The sequence below is a fragment of the Dermacentor andersoni genome, chromosome 6 (genome assembly GCF_023375885.2).
Source record: "Dermacentor andersoni chromosome 6, qqDerAnde1_hic_scaffold, whole genome shotgun sequence".
NCBI classification, from domain to species: domain Eukaryota; kingdom Metazoa; phylum Arthropoda; class Arachnida; order Ixodida; family Ixodidae; genus Dermacentor; species Dermacentor andersoni.
In genome coordinates this window covers 147,622,667-147,645,914 of record NC_092819.1, presented here as the reverse complement: position 1 = coordinate 147,645,914, position 23,248 = coordinate 147,622,667, and the positions used below count along the sequence as shown (strand labels likewise).

At 47.4% G+C, this 23,248-nt stretch overlaps 1 protein-coding gene across 1 annotated transcript; it reads right to left on the bottom strand.

Annotated features, from left to right (window-relative positions):
- Positions 1 to 220: 220 nt before the first annotated feature.
- On the bottom strand, positions 221 to 23,085 carry LOC126523646 (uncharacterized). The gene is made up of 5 exons (XM_050172248.2): positions 22,924 to 23,085; positions 19,698 to 19,785; positions 14,021 to 14,152; positions 4,082 to 4,192; positions 221 to 520 (listed from the first exon to the last, which is right to left on the bottom strand). Exons 2-5 carry the CDS (start codon positions 19,698 to 19,700, stop codon positions 395 to 397), a joined length of 372 nt encoding a protein of 123 aa, XP_050028205.2. The 5' UTR covers positions 19,701 to 19,785; positions 22,924 to 23,085; the 3' UTR covers positions 221 to 394.
- Positions 23,086 to 23,248: the final 163 nt, after the last annotated feature.

Sequence of the window (23,248 nt, the reverse complement as noted above, 5' to 3'; positions counted from 1 at the left end):
ATTGCGGAATTACCTCACACAGCTGCAGTTGGCACACGAGAGACACCGTAGATGAGGGCTCCTAAAGAATTTCGACAAAATCAGTTTATTAAACGTGCACACAATTTTCAATGTACAGGTATGTAGAATTCACGTAGCAGTAAAACGGTTTCCACATGGCAGGTATCGAACCTGCGATCTCGCGCTCGTGCGAAGAAAAAAAAAGAAAAAGATCAACACATCGATTCGAATTGTCTTTACTGTACGTTGTAATGGCACACAAAATTACTATAACAGGCAACGCGCCTCGCCTGCGCAAGATCCGCCGGCCTTCAAGCCACAGCAGGCATCTCGTGACGTCACGTCTATCGGTTCACGTGACCTGGCCAGCGGAAGGCACTGGCACGCCTCGTCATCACTGGAGGCCCTTTCGGACGCGGCTGAGCAGTGGGAACTGCTCCTTATGCTGGCACTTGCACTCGGCGTCGTCCAGCTCAATGTGGTCTACGTAGAGGCAGCCCCTGTCCCTCGCTCTTCCCGCCTGCGTTAACACGAATAATTTGATAATTTTTAAATCGGCGTTCGACATAGCGAAGCTGCATGAACTGTCGTTTGCGCTGTCGCACACAACAGAAGGGCTCCGGGCGCATTTTGATCCCATGTGTGTTTGTATAAGCAGACAACCGTTTTTCGCTTTCCGTCCGTGTCGACATGCGGCTGCTGTGGATGTGGATCGAACCCGGAACACTCTATTCAGCTTTCAAAAAAAATAAAAAAATAAAAAAAAGTCGTTCTGTAGTTCGTACCTACGTCACCTCATTCGCTAACTTGATATAAGTGCGCAGTTGGTAGCGGTACAATTAGTGACACTACCGACTAAACGAGCAGCTATTCAACTGTTATTGATGGGCGTCAGCTACCGATTCCAAACGCAGCTCGCACCACCGGGTAAATTGTCGAGCTGGCGGGGGAATTTCAAGGCGGTGCCGTCGTCATCCGTCTTTTTCTCTTGCATTTTTCCAGGAGTACCAAGCGTCTGGAAGGGTAATTCACTAACACAGCGCGAAGCTATTTTCTCTTTAGTGTCCCTTAAGTTATCAACTGAGTAATTATTTCTTGAGCCCTCGTTTTTTGTCCATTTTCATCCCGTATGCCAATCATCCGCGATATCCTTGGTAAAGTACATATTTATTTGAAACTGGAAGTAGAGTTATAGTAAAGTTATATAGGCGATGTGTGCCTGCAACGTTCCTGGTGTGTGCGGGGGTTTATTACAGCGTTTGCAGTAAATTAGGGATCCGAGCACTGCGGGTCGTTGTAAGTGCATCTTAGGAATGACCCAGAACATAACCCTCTGTCTCAAAGTATAAAGGTCACTGAGATAAAATTCAGAATAAAAGGGGTAGTGTGCCTGACGGACATAGCAAGTTCACTGGTGTGTGAATAAGTTGCAGCCTTTAAAAAAAAAAGAAAAGACTAATTGAGCAGTTGGTGGAAAGTGTCATGTACAACCGGCTATCTGATATGTTTACCAGTGTTCTAAGAGAGCTCTATACTTCCTACTGAGTTTACGTTTGGTAAAATATGGAGGGCATTTAAGGCAAAACTGACATTTCTGGCTTAATTATGAGCTCTACGAATAAACAGAGCGCTTCTTTTTTCCCCGTTTACATGCGTTACGCGGGGCGTCCGGGGAGTCCGCAATGAACTAATTGAGCGAGTCACCTTGTTTACACTTTACAAAAAATAGGGGGAAGGTTATGGGTCGTACGAATGCAAAATTTTAGAAAATCACGGCTTATTTACGGCCTTTGTAATAAAAAACCTAAAGAGCTTTCGAACGTTTTAAGCGCCTTTTTATCAAACGGCTTAGAATTTAGTTTACTGTACTGGAAAACTGTAAAAGCCCCCGAGATCAAATTTGATGAATACGGGGAGAACATTATGGCTGATGCACACGCAAAGGTCAAATTAGTGGATGGAGCAGGGCCTTCGCAAAAAAAAAAAATATGTATTACGCAAGTGCTCGAAAGCCTTGTACGCGAGCAGCTTTTTAAAGTGGTTTAAAATTCAACTGGTCTTGAGTGGTTTTAAATTTACGGCTAGCTGAATTCTTAATGTGACTTCTTGAAACAAACGACTTCGCTGTAAATTGAGCTGTAATCCTGTAACGTGTACAAGTCTGAGGCTACGCTATCAACACAGTGACCTCTTTGAAAATGTACATTACTTGGCGTTCGGAAATGAGATTAATCTTATATTCTGTTTTCACATTTTAGAGGCGTGCGCGCTCGCTTTTCCCCCCCTAAAATTACATAAATTATTTTTTCATCCTCAGGGGCTACGAAACCATAAAGAGGAGCGGTGAATTAATAAAAAGAAATCTGAAGCAGCAGAAGCTTGATGTGGGCGAGTTGGTTTAACATACTCGAAGAAAAGAAATGTGCGCTACAAAGACGCGGACTAAAAGAAGAACATTTACGACGGACAGGCGCCTGTCCGTCGTACATGTTATTATTTCAGTCCGCGTCTTTGTAGCGCTCATTTCGTTTCTTCGAGTGTAAGAAAAAGAAGCACTACATAAACACACAGCGTATAATACTAAAAGTACAAAACGTAAAAGGCTACGTATACAATATTATCGAAACAGGTTTTCGTGCATTCGGGTTTAATTGGAGTGGGAAATACTCTTAAATATAAGAAATGCAGCGTTTAAAACGGTTTTAGTGCCGCATAAATTATTTACGGCCATTCACGGCAAATTCTTTTTACGTATTTAAAACTCTCGTGAAGACGTGGTCGATTGCGCCCCGAATAATTGCAGTGGGTATTAAAGTGTAGGAAGTTTAACCTACAATGCGAGAGAAAGGATTTCGCATCTTGCACCAGGAAGATAAGCCAGCAGCACAAATATTTCTTTTTTTTTTTTTTGGGGGGGGGGGTGAAATGAAATAGGCTTGCAGCGACGGGTTAAGAACGCCCGTATCGCAGTTGTCGCTATAGATCTGGCTCGAGCACAACTAATGACGAGACTATTTCTTTGGTTAAGACTATAAAAAATATATTTCTAGATAAATATGCACGGGAGGTGTACTACACAGGTTACGTTTACTTTGTAGTTATTTATTTGCAAGAGCACTGCAGGCCTGAAAACGGCCCTTGCAGGAGGGACATCAAGTAGAAGTATCAATAAGAATATAGACAGACCATCAAAATTAAATAGTTATACAAATATAAACAAGCAAACATGCTACGAAAACCGCCAAGAAAAAGCTAGTTTGTACAGTCTTAGTGCTTGGCTAGAGTGGTGAATCGGCCGATCTGGCCGCAGTCTATCGCAGCAGAAAAAAGAAAGCACAGGCCGACGCCGCAATAAGACCACGCATGGTGGGGACTCAGGACGCATACGAGGGTGGGTGCGTGATAGCACACACCCTTAAGTGGAACCTAGCAACCAACGCGAGGTAGCAGCTGCGGACGCAGGTATACAGTTCGCAGCCGGCCACGTGCACCACTCGAGACAACTGCGATTCAGGCCGCTTCAAAAGTTTACGAACCATGCGAGCGCTTGCCCAACTACCTCTCCGCGCCGCCTAATGGAGCAGTGTGTCCTCTCGTTAATCGCCGTCCTGTCAATTTTCTTGCGCCGCGCAGCGATTCCTCCCTTCTTCGTCAAAGCACTAAGCTCAACAGCGCACTCTCATGTAAGCAGGACGGCACGCGGCAGACGTTACTTCAAGTTACACGGCTGTCAAGACAGAAGCGCGTCACCACGGCTGCCGAAAAGCTCGTTGCGTGAGAAAGGAGACAGGAAAGCCTCGTGCCATTCAAGAAACTCGATGCGCCGGACAACAACCAACGGACGCGCACATGTCCGGCCTAGCGCCGATTTCAATGGCAGGTGTCGTACAGGCAGCGTCGCGCAGACGCCGTTTGGTCCGTACACTTGTGCCATTGAGCTGAATGAATGAATGAATGAATGAATGAATGAATGAATGAATGAATGAATGAATGAATGAATGAATGGAACGGTCAGAAACTCGTCCACTTCGGAGCCCCTTTCATCGACGGGAGAAGTTTCCCTTTGCGCGCCGCGGCGTACCTTCTCCTGTATTTGGTCCGGGGTGTCGTATATGATGTAGTCGCCCCCCTTCTTTTTGCCTCGCGACTTGGCGTCCGCGATGACCTCCGAGGACGCCTTCTGGGTTTCGGCCTGCGACAGAAGGGTTCGGGAGTGGTCAGGATAATGAGCGCGAGGCCGATCACGCATTAGCTGACTATAAATAAGCGGGAGCGAGAAGAACACCGATGGGACCGCATATTTTTTTTTAAAGCGACAGTTTTCATTATCTGTACTTCGCCCGTTTTGGATTGTTGGGCAATTTAGCACATACACAGTGACCCAGGTTGTTTGCTAGCTTGGACCGGTAGGCATATTTCTTGCTAAGCACTAAAGCACTAAGCTAATCTCTTGCTAAGACAGCATGGACCACAGGTTATGTGAACTGGATAGACCCCATGCCCCCGGTTGCTGTCCAAGCATGGTACACAATTTGGGCAGCTTCAACATGAACGGGCAAACTGAACACTGAGTTTCCGATATTGGCATGTGACCCCCCCCTCCCACCCCCCAGAACGGAAGTCTCAGGCTGTCACAAGAGTGAATGAGTGAGTCAATAAGCTTTTATTGGGTCCAGCAAAACGCGATAAAACGCGCACCCGGCTAATCCCAAGACGGGACTGACAGATCTAGCCTGCCGGCCCGATCGCGGGCGCGCTGGACGGCAAGGATTTGGTCCTCAAGGACGGGACTTCGCAGGAGCGCATCCCCCTCTTCCTTGGTGAACTCCGGGCCCAACAACCCGCTCTCTCAGAGCATGTGAGACAAAATAGCAGCCTCACCACAGTCCACGCATGAACAAGTCGGATAAATCTCGGGATATACGCTGTTAAGGGACGCCGGATTCGGGTAGGAGTTAGCCTGACAGAGTCTGAGCTTTACCGCCTGCGGCCTGCTTAGCTTGGGGTGAGGCGGTGGGAAAACCCTTCTCTCTAAATAAAAGAATTTAGTAATTTCATTGTGCGTGATAGGAGCATCTCTGTGTCCGGGGAGAGAGTCGCAAAGCCACGCGCAGCCTCGTGGGCAGACTCCCTGAAGTTCAGAGCAACCGCCTCAATCGCCCCGACATGGGCAGGGAACCAAAAAATGGAGTGTATCGAGCTGTCGCCGTGTTCAGCGCGTATACATCATCATCATCATCATCGCCATCATCATCATCATCATCAGCCTGGTTAAGCCCACTGAAGGGCAAAGGCCTCTCCCATACTTCTCCAACTACCCCGGTCATGTACAAATTGTGGCCATGAAACTCCTTAATCTCATCCGCCCACCTAACTTTCTGCCGCCCCCTGCTACGCTTCCCTTCCCTTGGAATATATATATATATATATATATATATATATATATATATATATATATATATATATATATATATATATATATATATATGTACTACGTGCTTAATACTCTCCTTGACCCAGTAGGTTTCTACAAATATCCCGGTCTGCATATTACTAGCAATCTTTCATGGAATAGACGCATTGAATACTTTACGTCGAACGCTAACCACATGCTTGGCTATCTCAGACCCCCCCCCCCCCCCCCCCCCCGTAACTTTTATTTAGCTCTACCGAAACTAAAACAACAACTCTACCTCACTTATGTCCGACCTAACCTCGAATACGCATGCTCAATATGGGACCGTGGGCATGCTACTACAATAAGTATCCTTGAAAGTGTGCAAAATCGGTCGGTCCCATTCATTCTTAACAATTATTATCGTACTACTAGCGTTACTAACATGAAACTTGCTCTTGGCATTCCCCTTCTCTCTTCCCGAAGAAAATTATCTCGTCTCTCCCTCTTTCACAATGTCGACTATCATAACCACGAGCTCAAGTCCCGGTACATTACACCAGCATCTTATATCTCTGCACGTGTCGATCATCGCTTCAAAGTTCATGTACCTGCGCAGCGCACAGTTACCTACTCATACTCATTCTTGCCGAGAACATGTCTTGAGTGGAACCGCCTGCCTGCGTCACTAGTCGCTATCACAGATACAGACCGTTTTCGCAGAGCACTTACAAACGAATTATAAACCTACTTCAAAACTGCGTCACTACCGCGTTGTCACCTATTGCTATAGTTTCTTTCATTGCTTTTGTTCCATGTTTTCCTTTTCTATTCTTGTTACTTGATTTTTAAGTGTTTCTTCCTGCTGTGTTACTTTTGTACTCATTTACCTATAGTTGCTGTATTTTTTTTTGCGATATAGCTATGTTCTTCACTTCTCCTTGTATTTATTTTATATGTACTGATATACTAAAGCCCCTGCCATCTATAATGCTTCTTGTGAGTCCTGAGGGTAGTAAATAAATAAATAAATAAATAAATAAATAAATAAATAAATAAATGAATAAATACACTTGTAGGTTGAGGACGCACGTACGAAAAAACGACGATTCATTTGCTACGTTTCGGCCGGCGCCCGGCCTTCTGCCCTTCGTCAGGCAGGTGCCGTACCCCGGCCGAATCGTAGAAAATAAAGCATGGTCTTTTTTTCTTTTCGTACGTGCGTCCTCAATCTACAAGTGCCTGTCAACTACCGGATCCCGGCAAACTCACTATATTATATATGCATCATGAAAGAAAAAGAACCGCGACTGCAGACGCGACTGCAGACGAAGGAGTGGACAGGACGAGCGGTACCGTTCGTCCTGTCCATTGCTTCGTCTTACGTCGCGGTTCTTTTCCTCTTTAAACATGTCGGACCAACTGGCCCAAGGTTCCCCCCTCTTGAACATGAAATAAATAAAGCAATATTCACGCGCTTAACAACAAAAATACCATTGTAACGTTTCTGCCGGTGGCCTGGTCTTCATCAGAGCGCCACACACACACACACACACACACACACACACACACACACACACACACACACACACACACACACACACACAGATATATATATATATATATATATATATATATATATATATATATATATGCTGAGACTGGTGCTCTGAAATCTTTATTTCTGAGCATTATCATTCTGCTCTCTGATTCCTTTCTGTGTTCTCCCCAGTAAGCGAAATGCATGCGTCCCACCGCTTCTACCACGCCTAGTTAGAACATGAGTCAAGCCATCTGCTTAAAGATTGTCTACAGTGCGTTTGTACACCTGGTTCCATGTCTTACTGTTCGTAGTCAAAACAGTGCGAGTTTTTTCCGTTCTCGAAGAATCGCAACAATCCACTTACACGTTTTACAGTCCGGATTCGGCCCTCTTGGAAATCTTTATGTACCTCACAATAAAAAGTAACGTTGCTTTGACGTGAAGCAAGGTATAGTAAAGACCGGTGAAGATATTAGGGGCGATTTTGAAATGGGTGTCAGAAGATGGCTTGGTAGAAATGGGTGTCATCTAAGCTTGGTAGAAACGGCTAGACGCATGCATTTCACTTTATAGGGAGAATATAGAAAGGGATTCTTAAATAAATAAATAAACAACAACATCAGAATTACGTAAGCTGCGCGTGCTGAGACATCTGACGCGGTTAACACTGATCCGTTACACACCGCTCTCAGGTATACCACTAATTTGTGAGTAGCACTTCTCCAGAACCTTCCTGAGCGCTGTAAAAATTTCACGGCATACTGTGAACTTTTACATCAAATTTGTCCACTTTTGACGCTGTAACCAGGCGTAGTTTACAGAACTGCGATATCAACTTTTGGTTCTGCGTTCTAGATTCGTAAACTTAGTGCTTCATTTTGTTTAACCATTCCAATCTTCGTCAGCTCTTGTATAAGTGTGAGGCCTTAAATCAGAACTCTGCTTGAAGTAGTTTCAAGAATCTAACTTTCTTTCTGGACAACACATTTCATTAAATAGGTGAAGTGGGTATCCTATAAGGGCATTACTGCGGTTCAATGTCTTTGCCTATTTTACAATATTATACGTAATTAGTTTTGATATAGCGACTACTATGCTGCTAACGTTTAACTACACTGGTCGCCCTTTATGCACAATGAATTATGAATGAATTCCCGTTTATTACTCGACTCTGATTTTAGTGTTCATTCGCACCAACAGCCTACTAGAACAGTCGTTCAGTAATTGGTGCCGTTGGGTAAACTATTCCGAGAAATTTGAGAGTAATACTTTGCTTAAACTTGTGGGCAACTTTTAAGAAAAGACGCACGGAATTTCGCGCAGATCTACCAGTGCGTCCCTTGGAACAATTTTTTGTCTCAATTTGATTTAATTGCCTTTAGTTCTCTGTATGTGACGATTGTTTGCAAATAGCAATAGTTTACAGATGTTCACAGTAGTTTACAGTGCTGCGAGAGGCTGCCAGTTATGTCATGATGTCAGCCTTTGCACAATTGTTATAATCAGCCCAAATTATTTCTAACTTTCTAGACTCACAGCTTCCGTTTACCCACACACTAGACTCTGGCTGCGCATTTCAGCTAGTTAGCTTGCTTCCTCAGCCCGTAACAATCACTGCAAATCATTCGGGCAAATTGTGATGGCCACGCGCAGGATAGATAAGGACGCGACAAGTATAGTGCGATACCAACAAAAGCTGCTGACGCAGAAAGAATTGCGATTAGAGATCGAACGGCAGATTACGGTAGACGAGAACACATACTAAGTGCGCGGTAGAGAAATGCAGCGCGCCAGTAAAAAAATAAAAAAAAATAAGTCAGAACTTTCAACTGCTAACTCTCTCAGCATGCGATGACGTATTCAGCTTGTGAGTTGACAGCAGCTTAGAGCGCGAGTGCTCTTGCACCCTCTCATTTATCAAAGTGACGTCTCGAGGCATCTCCTAGAAGCTTGTGATTTCATGCACACTGTGGCATGCTCCCGTACGCTCAACACTCCTTGAGCTTTCCGATAGATAGCTCAAAACTGGACGAAGCCCGCCTGTATTGCTATAAAGAAAGCGTGGCCGGTGTTGGGATCGAACCCGCGTCTTGCAGCACAGCGGACCAATGCTCTTAACCATTAACACGATGGCGCGCGCGCGTCTCTTGAGCGACAGTCGCTCCTTGAAATGTCTTGCGCCTTCGTCACCTGCCAGTTATCTCCCATTCTTCTCTCGTGACAGCGAACGGTTTGAGACGTCGTGCTATACTGCACTACCTTCGGTATCGAACCACATTTTCTGAGAGAACAAACGGCACTGCATTCAAGATATCTTCTGTTGGACGCCTCCAAAGATACGGCATACGGCAGGCATTATGCCAAATCCTAAATGGGGGCTTACCACTGTCGTTGAAACTAAAAGCAAAGTCACTGCATTCTACAGGTGCTGCCGTAAGGGGCTGAAACTTGTAGGTTAAATTAAGTACCACGCAAAGAACGATGGAAAGAAACAAAAGAATGCTAGGTGTAACGTTAATAGACATGAAGAAAGCGGTGTGGATCAGAGAACAAACAGGGATAGCGGATACTCTAGCTCACATTAAGAGAAAGGAATGGAGATGCGCAGGCCATGTATTGCGTTGGGCAGATAACCAGCGCCCCATTAGAGGTACAGAACGGGTGCCAAGGGAAGGCAAGCGCAATCGATAAGGGCAGAAAATTAGGTGGGGTGATGAAATTGGCAACTTTGCAGGCGCAAGTTGGAATCAGCTATAGCAAGACAGGGGCAATGGGCAATCGTTAGGCGAAGGCTTTGTCCTGCAGTGTACATTAAAAAAAGGCTGATGAAGATGAGCTCCAAAACTGCCTGAAGTTAGCCTATAATGCTATCGCCCTAAATATTCCCACATAGTACACTTCGCCTTAGTATTTGTGTGCAGTGCGGAGAAAGCTACTTGTGGCAACTGTGCCACTTTATTATTACGAAGGAGAGAAAACACGGGGAAGGCGGGAGATGGAAATTCAAGACGATGAGCAAAACGAGAACAAGGTGGAAGCAGGAGCCAACGTTTCGACAAGTGGACTAGTCTTCTTCAAGGCAAGTCCTGGTCAAGCCTTGAAGAAGACAAGTCCACTTGTCGAAACGTTGGCTCCTGCTTTCACCTTGTTCTCGCTTTGCTCATCGTCTTTATTGCGAAGGAGGAGCGCTCGCGTGTGTCGCCCTAACTTTAGCGCTCTCCGAAGATTGGTTTGAAGGAACATAAGAAATATTAGCGGCAAACATTTGGCGACACATTTGTCGTTCCCTGAAAGATGCCACCTGTTCTTCAGGAGTGATTAACGTCACTAGAAAAGCTAGCCTCCTCACACGTTCTGATTTAGTGACTTCAGGGGGCATCTAATAACTGCATAACTGAAGTCAGTAGTTACTCAAAAGGTAACATCCTGTTTGAAACTCTTTGCCTTGCACCACTATCGGACACTACTACTACATGCCCAGCGAAATGCATTGCTTCTACAGGTGGTATGTTTCCGCGCTGTGGAAACTAATTCAGGCGAAATCCATCTCAATATGACTGTTGACATTAATGCGATTAGCATTCAAGAAATATAGCCACAGACCGTACACCTTCATCTACAATCTGTAATAGAGCGACGTTCAATGGCATTAATACACGTATGTCCTACAGCGACGCCACTGCCACTTCGGAGATTACAAAGAGATCTTCATTAAACGCGGCCTCCCGACCAAAGAAAGTTTTGTACCGCTGTAACCGTAGAATTTTAGTTCAGCATATGTGTCTTCGAATGAACTACCGCCGATTGCCGCGGCGTCTATTTCAGGCATAAAGCTTTTATTCTCTGTCGGCTACAAGAGCGGGCATTCTTCTTTTTATCAGTCGGACATGCACTATTGCAGTGCGCGCCCAACGATTGCAGAGCGCCGTCGAAGAGTTTGTCAGCCAGCAGCCCGAAAAGTGCCCGAAATATAAAAAGAATGCTAATCAGCATAAAATGAAGTTGCATACATTGATAACTGAAACAGCGGTGCCTTTAAAGACAATTCAGATACACGTTTCTCAAAACTGGCCTTATGCATAAGGTAGATCAATTTTCGTCACTGGTTAACTTTCATTCTGCAATTGCACGGGAACTACGATAATAAAAGCTTATAAGAGACGTTTTGTAATACTATATAGCCAATTTTCGTGCAAAATTTAACGTTCTCACTGCCGTGAAACTCATTGAAAACTGATTGGAATACATTGTCATTTGATCTCGAGTCCTTTATTTTTATTATTCAAAGGCATTTGTTGCGGAAACGAACAGTATAAGTCAGTCTTTGGGTCACGTAGCTACCAGACTGGTTGCCGGACCAGAATTTTGAAAATATTTTGTCAACTTCACTGGAGAGCATGTTCTCGACGAGAAATGCGATTTCGCAATGTGGACGACCCCCCCCCCCCCCCCCCCCCCTAAACATAAAAAAAATCCGACAGTATTACGGGAATTCCCAGCGCGCACTCACAGCGATAGCAGGAGCACCTTACTGGGCCGTTATGTATGTAACGTATTTCTCCTACGAGTACATGTGACAACGTCATTACGACGTTGCGATTAATCTGGGTGAACATTGTCGCAACACCGAATTTGCGTACCAACCTGCGCGACATAGCTTTTCACGGTGCACAGGGAGCGTCGGACGCACAGCGGACGATATTGACATAAATTCGAAGTAAGGGCACGTACATAACAGCTACGGCTGTATCAGATCTATCTATCTGTGCGTCCGTCCATCTGTGGGTTAAGACCAAAATTGAAACCACGGGTTATGACCACATAACCACAGCAGGTTATGATGGACGCGCTAGTACGGGGCTCCAGATAGATAGATAGATAGATAGATAGATAGATAGATAGATAGATAGATAGATAGATAGATAGATAGATAGATAGATAGATAGATAGATAGATAGATAGATAGATAGATAGATAGATAGATAGATAGATAGATAGATAGATCTTATCTTGCCCCACAACAATATTCGTCATCTTTCATGCCCGCATTTCGTTTCTTCAACGCTGCGAGCCCGGTATTTCCAAGTCACCAACGGCTTGCGCGTTATCAGCGTGACACATCATTCTCGACAGGAAAGTATCGAGCGCAGAGGTTTCATGAAAGGAAATAAAAGCAAGGCAGATGACGATTGTTGCTGTGTGGCAAGATACGACCCACAGGGTGTAGTTTTGTTTAAGAGTGTAGAACAAATATAGATCCCAAAGGGCGGAACTGTTTTAAGAGTGATGTAGCAAGTGCTCAATAACAGGCGCGGAACAGGAGTTCTCTCTTTACAGTTTCAACTAACGCTGATGGGCACTGCGGCCAACCGTTAACAGGAAGCTTTAGCTCGGGCGCCAACTTTAAACATTTGTGAAATGCACTACAAATACAAATTCTAAGACACATGAAATGCATTATTTCTCTTTATGTACAACCGCTACAACGAGGTGAACAAATTTGTTGGATTCAGTGTAGGAAATTGAATTCTGCTGACCGTAGGCCCTAAAATTTTGATTTATTATCTAGAAAAAGGTTCGTAAGGTAAAAAATAAAACTGAATCACCAAGTTTACAAATATGCAACGCATCACCAAAACGACACATTGAATTTCTCTTCACTACATCTGTTAGATCATCTCAGGCGGACAAATATGACGTCCGAGTTAACCTCTAACGTAAAATTGCTGCGATGTAAGCTAGGGTTTTGTAATATCTTTACTCACAAATTAGTGGTGCACTACAGAATGGTACATAATACATCAATTTCGTCGGGTATACACCTCCTAATAGGTGTTGCTGTTTACAGAATTCTGATAATAATACTGATAATAATATAATATTGAGTTATAGTTGTAAATTCTGCGATATAAACGTGAGTTCATCGATATGTAGATGCTTTCAAGAATTTTTCTAAGAAAGGTCAGTGACGAAATAAAAATTTCACCGACGATTGCGACACTCCCTAATGCGAAATTTCAGCGCGGTTGTATACGTGTTTTCATTTCGCGATATAAATTGGCTGGCGCGGAAAATCTGTCTCGTGAATCACGTTGCAAACGGAGCGAAGTGTGGCTCGGCTGCCTCGCTAATCAGGAGATCGCGAGAGGGCAGCGCGTGGGTGACGCGTGGGCTCGAATCACAGTAGCAGCCGCAGACAGACGTTCGCTCATGCAGTGCTTCGTTTCCATACAGACGACGCGCGGTACTCTCGCGCCATCTCCTAGCCATCGTCGCCGCAAACCCCGTATTTCGCGGCATTGTGCTTTCCTTCTCACGCTTTCGCCGTACCCCTCCTCCGCTTTCCGCCTCATGGTTGCGCGGCACCCTCCTCTCCCGCTTTCCTCCTCGCGTTCTCTTCGCTATCGCCGTCTTTCATCCTCGGCCCGCGATCGCTCCTTCATCCCTTTGCTGTGCTCGTTCGCTCGGTTACGAGGACGCCGAGGGACGAGGCTGACGCTTGCCACAGGAACTGGCGCCCAAGAGCTGCGCTCTAAAGATTTGCTCCAGGCAATTGGTATACTTTGACGCTTACCCATAACTCCAAGGCACTTCGCCAAAATTGGTGAAGCTGTTGCCAATAAAGATGATTTCCCGGTTTCTAGGTATTTAACGAGTAGCTCGCGAAGACAAGCTTCCTCTTATAGGAAATGTGAAATTACATTACTAGAACTTCTTGGTCAATTTGATGGTGTGTACTTAACTTTTGTTTTCGGCCGCTAGCTAGACGAGAAGAACGAAGAACACACTGAAGGACACACATTGACGCTTTGTGTGTGTGCGTGCTTACCTTCGCTATGTCGCATGTAGCAGCCAAAAGAAAAAATTGTTTAGTCAAATTAGTATTACGGAGACAATTACAGAGGGGTTTTGACAGAAAGATTCGGGGATACTTCTTTAACGGGACAGGCCCGCCTAACGTACCATATGCGAAACAGTGTTTTCGACGAATATACGTTCCGAGTCACGTTAGTTTGAATACTGGTAATTAGGTCTTAGGTGAAATTAGGAGTACCAGTAATTAGGCGTTTGCACAGGGCTACCTTGCAGTATCGGTAGAGGGCGCAACTTTGCGCCGACGCGCCCTTGCCGCTGGCGCCAGTGTAGAGGATGGCGCCCAGCATGATGGATATGCACGGCTGGTCCCAGGAGCTGATGACAGACTTGATCTCGTCCTGCATAAAACCAGCTCTGCAAGGTCACGCGAGACTGCGAAATTCACCGCCGTCGTCACCAGCACTAATTACGACCACTGCGGAACAAAGGCCCTACGCAATGTTTCACAACTGCCTTCGGCCTACAAGTTCACTCTCTTGTTCAATGTTCAAATAGCCACTAATCTGTTCACAGTGCCGAATGCGTGCTAGACTTAATATCGAGCCGCTAATCATGCCCAGAGCCATAACATCGCTAATTCCCGCTTCTCGTAATGATAATCTTTCTTATCCCGATAGACAGGAATGAATGGATGAACCAATGACCCAGAAATTTGCATGCGTACAGTATCGGGGCTCGGATAACGCGGCAAAGTGAACCTGAATCACCTCTGGTAGATGCCTTGATTTCTAGTGTAGCTAGTTACGCTGATTGTGATGATGAGGTCTCAAGAGTTTCACCTGCGCTGTGGAGGCGAATGCTTGATCAATACCGGGAACTGGTGCTCACTTTGTCAGGTGTCACCTTACGGTAGTTATGCGTCGGTGTAAATGCGCGTCGAGCCCCGTGTGAGACTGTGGCGTCAATAGCTCTTTTTTACCTTTAACTTTTTCTTTCCGCGCTACGGTGCTTTCCGCTGCTTTTATATGCGCTAAGTAGCACCACTGATGAAAGTAGCTTGCTTTACAGCTATGAAACATAGGTGGTGGGACGCTAGAAATGGCGAAGCCTAAATTATGCGAAAAAGCTGACCGTCCCCTTACCACTTCAGCCACTAAGCGATGAAATGAAAATTGTTCGCTAGCGGTGGCTCGCACATCTGACACCTATATATGGGGGACATGTATTCAGACATTGGCCAAGATCAGTACCATGGAGACGGAGGTTCGAAAGTAGCTAGGTGGCGTCTGTCATTATTAAAGGCCGAACTACACGTACGCGTGCCTGAACGCGAAAGCTCGCGACCACGCGCATCACGCATGCAGAGATGGTGCAGGACAAATCGTGCGAGCGTTTTCCAACATGTGCGAGCGTTTTCCAACATGGCGGCACCCATGGCTCCCGCTTCAGCGCGAATTCTCGTGGGTACTACGTTCTCACTCGCATTGATCGCCAGGAAACCTGAAGGAAGGCAAAAGATAGGAGAGAGCATACCGCAACGCGATTGAAGCAACATCTGGTGGCCCAACACGTGATCTCACGTCAAAGTGCGCGATTGGTTTTAGTGTGCCCGCTCTGCAGGCAGAGCCACGGCAAGGCAGCTGAACAAGCGTGCACCGAATAAAAACTAATGGCATAGCTACTGAGAACCAAACGTCTCAGTAAATCTCGATTCTTGCTCCGTGATCTCGACGCAAGAGGTCACGTGTTGGGCCACCACTGTGGCTTCAGAGAACGCTCGCTTGCCAAGGCTGGCTGCGTGACGTAATGCTCCCACCTATATTTTTCCTTCCTCCATGCCAAGAACTATTGAAATGAGCTTTGGCTTTTTCTAAACTCACCTCAAACGGTAGTTATGAGAGCATAGCGCGTCCGATTTCTGAGCTCGATCTGCGATTCCGCCGCCCGTATACGCCTAACGAGACGCGTCCGCATGACTACAACATGATTGTGGTGGCTAGAGCAGTAGGCGTGCCGACCGGCCCCTCTGGAACGTAGGTCGCCCCTTCTCCGCATCATGACGCGAAAGTGGCGCTGCGCTCACCACTACAGTTCTCAGCGGCGCATGTCGTCTGGTACTTGTGGCAGACGGCATGCAACATATAAAGGACGCAGAGTGAAAAGCTGTAATCTGTAGCCGTCAGTTTGTGCAATGAGGAGATACAGGTCTCTGTTAATGCGTGCTTGCAAGTCGCTAAGATATGTTGAAGCTTCTTTCACGAACCGATGAGCGAGGTTTCGGAGAGACTTTCTGGACCGTCACTTTGGATCGAACTGCCAGGTGTGCGACATACTATGGCTTGACAACGATATCTCCCAAATCAACGGAATACGATCCGAGGAACGACGCGCGGCCCGACTATTCTCGTAGCACATGTGCGTCTCCTGGTCCAAAACATTTCTGTGTAACTCTGTGTTGTACGTGCAGTCGTACCGCCGTGCCGCCCAACACAGCTCCGCTGGTCAAACACTTTCACAGGCTGGAATGGAGTTACAATTTTTTCGATGTTCTGTTCCTGGCGCTTCTTGTGGACTCAACGCCTCGCGGGAAAGCGAACGCATTTCGATCACAGGCGAGAGCATGCGATCGAAACTCTCGCCTGAGAAAACGCAGGCGAGCGCTTGCTAGCGAGAGTGACGTGCCATCACGGCGATGCCCTCTCCCCTTCACGCAGTATACCCAACACCTCTCTAGCGGGTGTCTCTCCCCCTACTTTCATTCCCTACCCCCTGTGCAGCGCGGTTGAGGTGTCCTCTGCTGAGAGACAGTTACTGCGCTGCACTTTACCCCAACCTTTCCTCCCCATCATCTAGAATCTCCTTCTCTCTCTCTCTCTCTCTCTCTCTCTCTCTAGCGGGTGTTGGTATACCTAAAGCCCCTTAAACCGCAGTAGCGCGTGTTGCCTTTCGACGGCTCCGCTCCGTGGAGGCTCGCTCATGCCATATGGCGTCACAGACAATGGAAATGGGAGCTTAGGTGTCGTTTCCTTGCTACAGACGACAGACGCGAGAATTTTTCGCTCAATGGACCACTTGACGCTTTCGCATCAAAAACAAAAGTCGAGAAAGATAACAATCTTTGGAGCGCCCATCTCTGGAAAAGTGTGAATGACTTGGGACTTCAGCAGGAAAAACAGCAAACTATGGACAAGATATGAAGGGACCATACGGCGGCGCTGGCGACTTGACTTCATTGGTTTTTACGCGACTATGAGCGAAGAGTGACGACGCGCTACAACTCGCTCAACTCCGAAACAGCGTCGCGCGAGAAACAAGAAACAAAAACAAGCTGCCTACGTCCATTTCACCATCAAGGAAAAGTCGTCTCGCAGGTTGATATAAACGCTATAAATCAGTGTGATGTGAACACCCTTTGTTCAAGCTCTCCACGTTATCGCACTGCAATCAGTTGAACAAGAACTTATTTCAAACTTCGCTGCGGAATGAGCTAAGAAAAGGAAAGCCGTTGACAGAGTTTGAGGTACGCTGACCACTTCGTACACAAACAAAAAGATGGCAGCTAAGCGCATTATAAGAAAACTCAGGCAGAACGCATCCTTCGGGTACGTTTATCGTCAGCAACGCAATTATAGCATTTAAATGGTGGTGCATATGTAATTTGGTGGTGGGAGATTCATTTTTTGAGAGGATTGGTAAATATTCGTTTAAGGTTTTGTTATTGTGAAATATGTGTACATTGTAAGATTGGTGAGAGGCGTAAATATTTGTTATATATGTATGCAAGCACAGGTAGGAAATTAAGAAGAACTCACTCAGACTCTCTCACAAATGTATTTTTTTGGCTAGGGCTCACTCGGACCTAGTCACACTAAAATTCTACTGAGCCGGGCTTACTCGGGCTCAAACACCAAAATTCCACTCAGCCGCGCTCACTCAGACTTACGGGTCAGTCTGAGTCTAGTCAACTCATGAGTGAATTTGCCGACCTATGTATACAAGTGATGAGGACACACGTTTTTGCGACGGAAGAAGAAAATTCGTAATATTGGTAGTGTTCGTAAATTATGTACCTCATGTACAGGCGCCGACAAAAGTGATATATTCCACGCAGCGGGAGCTGGGGCAGCGGCACACTGCATCGCGACGCCATCTACATTGACACGAGTCAAGCGACATGCCTGCAGATAACAAAGGGCACCCATTGGCTGTCCCGATCCCAGATGCTGCCTGTAGATGGCGTCGAGATGCAGTTTTCCGTTGCTCCGGCTCCCGCTGCGTGGGGTATACCACTTTTGTCGGCGCCTGTACATTTGTTCAGATTGGTAACATATTGGGTAAGATTCGTGGGCTACATATTAGTTGACAAATCTGACGATAGATATATACGGCATGTGCATCACGAAGTACTCGCGTGCGGGAGGGTGTTCAGAAATTCGACTTGACAAAGTGCGCCATTGCTTTCTTATCGCGTGATCTGGTTTATACGTCACTAGAAGAAACCACCGCCGAAACGCGCCATGCAGGAGCTATGTACTGCAGGTGGGCTCCTGTCTTGTGCTCCTTGTCGATATGTTGCGTGATCTAGCAGCGCGCGCGCGCGACGTTCTCTCCTTTCGTGTGGCCTCCGAGACTGCAGCGGTGGCGCGCCGGTGCGAACTAACACTGCGAATTGATCCCGCGTTGCCCAGACCGTGATTCCGGCCGTGCGGCTACAGCGTCGGGCTCTTGTACTCGAGGTCTCATGTTCGATACCGAAGAGCAGGCACGATTGTCGAGGAATTTGTTAGACGGCCAGAGTAAAGAGCATCTTTTTCAGCGCCCCACATACTAAGGAAAATGAACAGGCAGAGTGAAAGAGCGATCTTTCATTCTGCCTGTCTCTTTTGCGTTAGTATGCGTGCGCTGTGAACATATTCAAGATGCGCCGTTACCAACTAGCCCAATGTTCAACACTTGGGCTAGTTCAACACAGTGAGTGAGTGGAGAGGGACAAAGAACTGCGGAGGAGCGGCAGCTCCAAACACCATCGAGTGGCCGACAAGGAAGACTACGTTGGCGGGCGCTAGCACGAGCGGCCGGACGAGGGAGAAAGATGATCAACCAATCAGTGATGGGCACGAAACCACGGGTACGAGGAAGGAGCAGAGAGAGAGACAGGCTGGAACGCTCGGGGAAGAGATCGCTCGGGTACGGGGGTTCGGAGATCGCTAGTGTCGAGGTCGGGGTCGTCGGGGTCCAGATCCGAACCCGAGAGATCCGTCGAGCACAGGGCTCGGCTATTTCTGCTGCACCTCCTGGTGTCGGCGTTCCTGCTCCTGGTACTAATCCTGAGCTCCTGGTGCTGATCTTCAGCCGCCGCGAGGAGAGCGGAGGTCACCTGGGGGTGACCGAAGGCCCGGAGCGACGCTGGTGAGAGGCGCCACGGGGGAACCGCGAGCCAAGGAACCAGCACGTGCGCCGCTCAGCTGTAGCGGTCGCACTTGGACGACTTTCGACTCCGACAGCCTTGGACTCCGACGCCCGGGGCTGGCTCTACCGTGCGCCCGCGTCTATCGTGTGCCACTGCCCGCTACACCCCTACCGCCGTCAACGCAAGTACCAGTGCGTGCTGGCAACGTACCGCCCGAGAAAATGAGACTTTCGGCGACCGAGTTCTTTCTTTATTTGTTCTAGATCGAGAGTCGTTTGAATTTCTCGCATGGACTACCGTGGCTAGTGGTACTTCTTTATGTACTTTCTGTTTGCTGTTTAGTGTTCTCTTGTTATTTTTCTTTCTTGCAATTAATATTAAGTTTGTTCTGGGGGAAAATGGCTTCGTCAGAGCCTCAGTTTAACAACTCGCACCCGAGGAACCTGCCATCACAGAGACTAAAGAGGCTCAAAGCAAGACGCCAACCACACAGAAAGTTGAGCGAAGGGATGCGGCGAAGCGAGTGAACACACCATGCGGCTGATGCTGTTGGAGGGGAGGGCGTTGCAACTGCCAGAGCCCGGAAGGTAGTGGATCTGGGCGACCGTTGTATCCGCGTTCCTGAAAGACAGAGAAGGAAGCGGTTGCAGGCCAAATCGGGTTGGACGGGATGAGGTTACACAGGCTCATCTATAAAACACAGCCGGAACGGGAACAAAGACCAAAACGACTGCACAAATGTTCCTGAGGAAAAAAAAAGAAAAAGAAGATTACACGCCTGAAGTTAGCACCCTTAACATGCTAAGTGTACGGCCGCATACCTAAATTGTGATGTCAGGAAAGCTGCACGCGCGTGCGTCACGGGTGACCTTGCGCACTTGTTTATCAAAGTGGCGCTTCTAAACGCACCCGGTACCGGCCAGACGGCGTTGCAGCTATTTCAGTTTCCTACAAGATCTGCCGGTACGAGCCGCCTAAACCAGAGGACGCCGGGTCAAATCCTCGTCGCGGTGTTCGCATAACGATGGGGGTGAAATGTAACACCGTCCGTGTACCGTGCATTGGGTGCGCGTCAAGGATGCCCAGGCCGACAAAATTCGGCCGAGACTGCTTACATGTGGGAATGCGAAAGTATAATACCATTTGTAGGCATCGGAACCTCACGAACGCGCTCAGTCTATACACTGACGACGTGGAGTCACCTTCTCCCCAGTGGCTGCAGCGTCACGTGCCCAATGACTCGCGAACTAGGCCACACCTTTAGTCAGCCAGATGGCTGTCACGTGACGTGTGCAATGACGCACGCACTACACACGCGGACAACTTTCTGTGGCAATGAAGGGAAAGCCACGGTCACGTGGCTGCTGCACGTGTGCTACGGCAGTAGCCCGCCAGCGCTTGACAGTGCTTTCCGTTGCTCAGCACAGACGCCGAATCGACGCAGCGTCCACGTGCGACAGTTTCACGTTTGGCCAGACGCGGAAGGGAAAAGCCGCTAAATAAGTGAACTTGTACATTCAGTTGTGTGTTATATCTTATTTAACTGTTGCTAATGAGAGGGTGTTTCATCTTACCCGGCTTCAACTAACGTCGATGAAAACACGGGACTTTTCAGAAGCGCTCTCACTTGTGCGCACTTTGCCTCCTGTTACGTTTCGCCTACGACGCGCGCTATAGCCGGCGCGGATGCAACGGACGCCGGGGCTTCGTTCAAAGCGGCGGACATTTTGGCCCGTTCGACGCCGCCGCAACGCCTCCCCGCCAAGCGCGTCCAGGCGTGTTTCAATGCCACGTGTCTTCGTGTGTGCGTGTGTGTATGTGTGCATGTTGGTGCCCACGCTTGTCAAGGCGCGGCAGCCGGGGAGAGGAGCTCCCCAAGTGTGAAGCGAGGAGGTCTGACCGGCGCCGGCCCGGCGGATGCGTCACCTTCTAGTCTCGACGTGCCCGAGCGCCGCCGTCACGTGGTCTCATCCAGAGACGTTCCTTCTTCCCCTCGACTCCGAGAGTATAAGAGCAGCTGCTCCCGGACGCCGAGAGAGGCTCCGATTTCTTCCGTCGAGTAACGTGCTCTCCCGTCTCTCCACTTCGGTCGACATGACCGGCCGCTCGTTTGCGATGCTAGAATAAACAAGTTGTTCTGTTAGCAGTCGACTCATGCTTTGCCGGGACCTTCGGATGCTTCCAGTTGTGCCCCAGGCCGCCAGGCCAACGCTACCCTTGGGGCTTGCGACCCAGTTGCAACAACGGGTGTCAGCGCTGAGATTCCAACACTCCTTAGCTTTCCCCTTCACTTCCACACAAAGTTGCCCGCGAGTATAGTCACACCTTTAGTTAGCCAGAAACGGGCTCGTCTCGCGTCCCGGAGTCCCGCGTTCGATTCCCACCCAAACCGCACGACTTGTCGCGGCACTTTTTTGAATGCATTGGTGGGTTTCTTTCAGGCCTAGAAAAAGCTTTTATGTAGCACGTATTGAGCAACAGAAAGGTGGATCAGGAATTTTTCATGATCGCCTACAATTCTCTGACTGCCGTTTTTGCTCTGATAAATATAGTTAATTCTGTAATCAGATGAAATACAACAATAGTTTGACTTGCTCGAAGCGACGGCAAACAACATTACTTGGGCTGTGTTCAGCTACGTGGCACTCGCATATTTTGATATTTTGGCATTAGTTACGTGGGACAACCTGTATACTACGATCGTTGCAGGCTAACTACGTAGGCAAAAAAAAAAAAAAAAGATTAGCGTCGGTATGAAAACCTTTATCAAGAACACGTCATACGACAGAAGACCATCAAACGACCCACAGCAATCCTAATGGAATCCATATGCAATCCAAGGCATCTTACGGTTTTGCCGATTACGGGCTATAAAATATTAGCGTTATCTTGAAAGACTTCATTTTATGTACACAGGGAGCCTGCCCGCTGCCTCCTCTGCTCCCCCTAGTGCTTATAACGTTCACTTGACACTCTTTGAATAATTAAACCAATATTTTCCGGCTAATTTTCCTTCAAGACAGAGAACGGGTGCGAGAAAGTGTGCACAAACTTCTGACGCTGCAAAAGCAAAGCAAAACAAGCAAGCAAAGCAAATCAAAGCAAAGTAAGCAAGTGAAAAAAATAAATAAATTGGTCGTGATGCACTTGTATCAAAATGGGGAGGCGCTGTATGCCGGAGAGCAGCGAGACAGACGCTTTATTTTCATTGGAAAAAGGCGAAAACTCACGAAGGGACCATTAGTGAAGTAAAAAACAAACAAACAAAACAAAGGGCCTGCAAGATAGTTAACAACGCATACTTACTTGAACACGCGAATTGAGTTCATGCTGGAGGCAATCTAAGATGCTGACTCCTCACCAGCATCTTCGTTCTCCCCAAGCGGCGTGTTCTTTGCATGCTATCTATAGTGTGGCTAAAATATAACACTCCTATTTATCTCCGCATGTAAAATGACAAGCCGTATCTCGAAAGAAAAGAAAGAAAACGAAAGAGCCTCCTACTACCTCACCGGAAACGCCAGTGAGTGCATCACGAAGCATAGTTATGGACTAGCGCGATTTAAAACATATGGCGGTAAGGTTAGAATTTACACTTCTATTAGCCTAGTTGTTGCCTTAGCATTCAATACGTTTCCGTCTAATATGTACCGCATACCCTCTCACACTGAAGCGCCAGTGTATGCACTTCTTTTTTCTCTCCCTTTCTCGTCTCTGTCAACGTCTCTGCGAACTTCACGCGAGAAAACAGGACCTTACGTGAGGCTAGCGGACTTGGCGAGCGTCCCACCGGGGGCCTTCCAGGAAAGAGGTATGGCGACCGTGGCGATCACCCGCTGCACCTTGCTGACGGCAGTCTTCACCGCCTGTGGGAGACAGAATGCGCAGTGGCTCGGGAGTGCTCGACAGTTGGCAGCGTTCAGCAAAAGACGACGTCGACTACGACAACGTTGTTCTTCGCAGCAGTTATTCATTTCACACAATACCGTAAGAGCTTTTATAATTAGTTTGCGGCATTCATTGCTGCGGTTAGCAAGGTGTTCATCGTTACCTCTTCCTGCCTTGTTGTTGTACTACTGCAAAT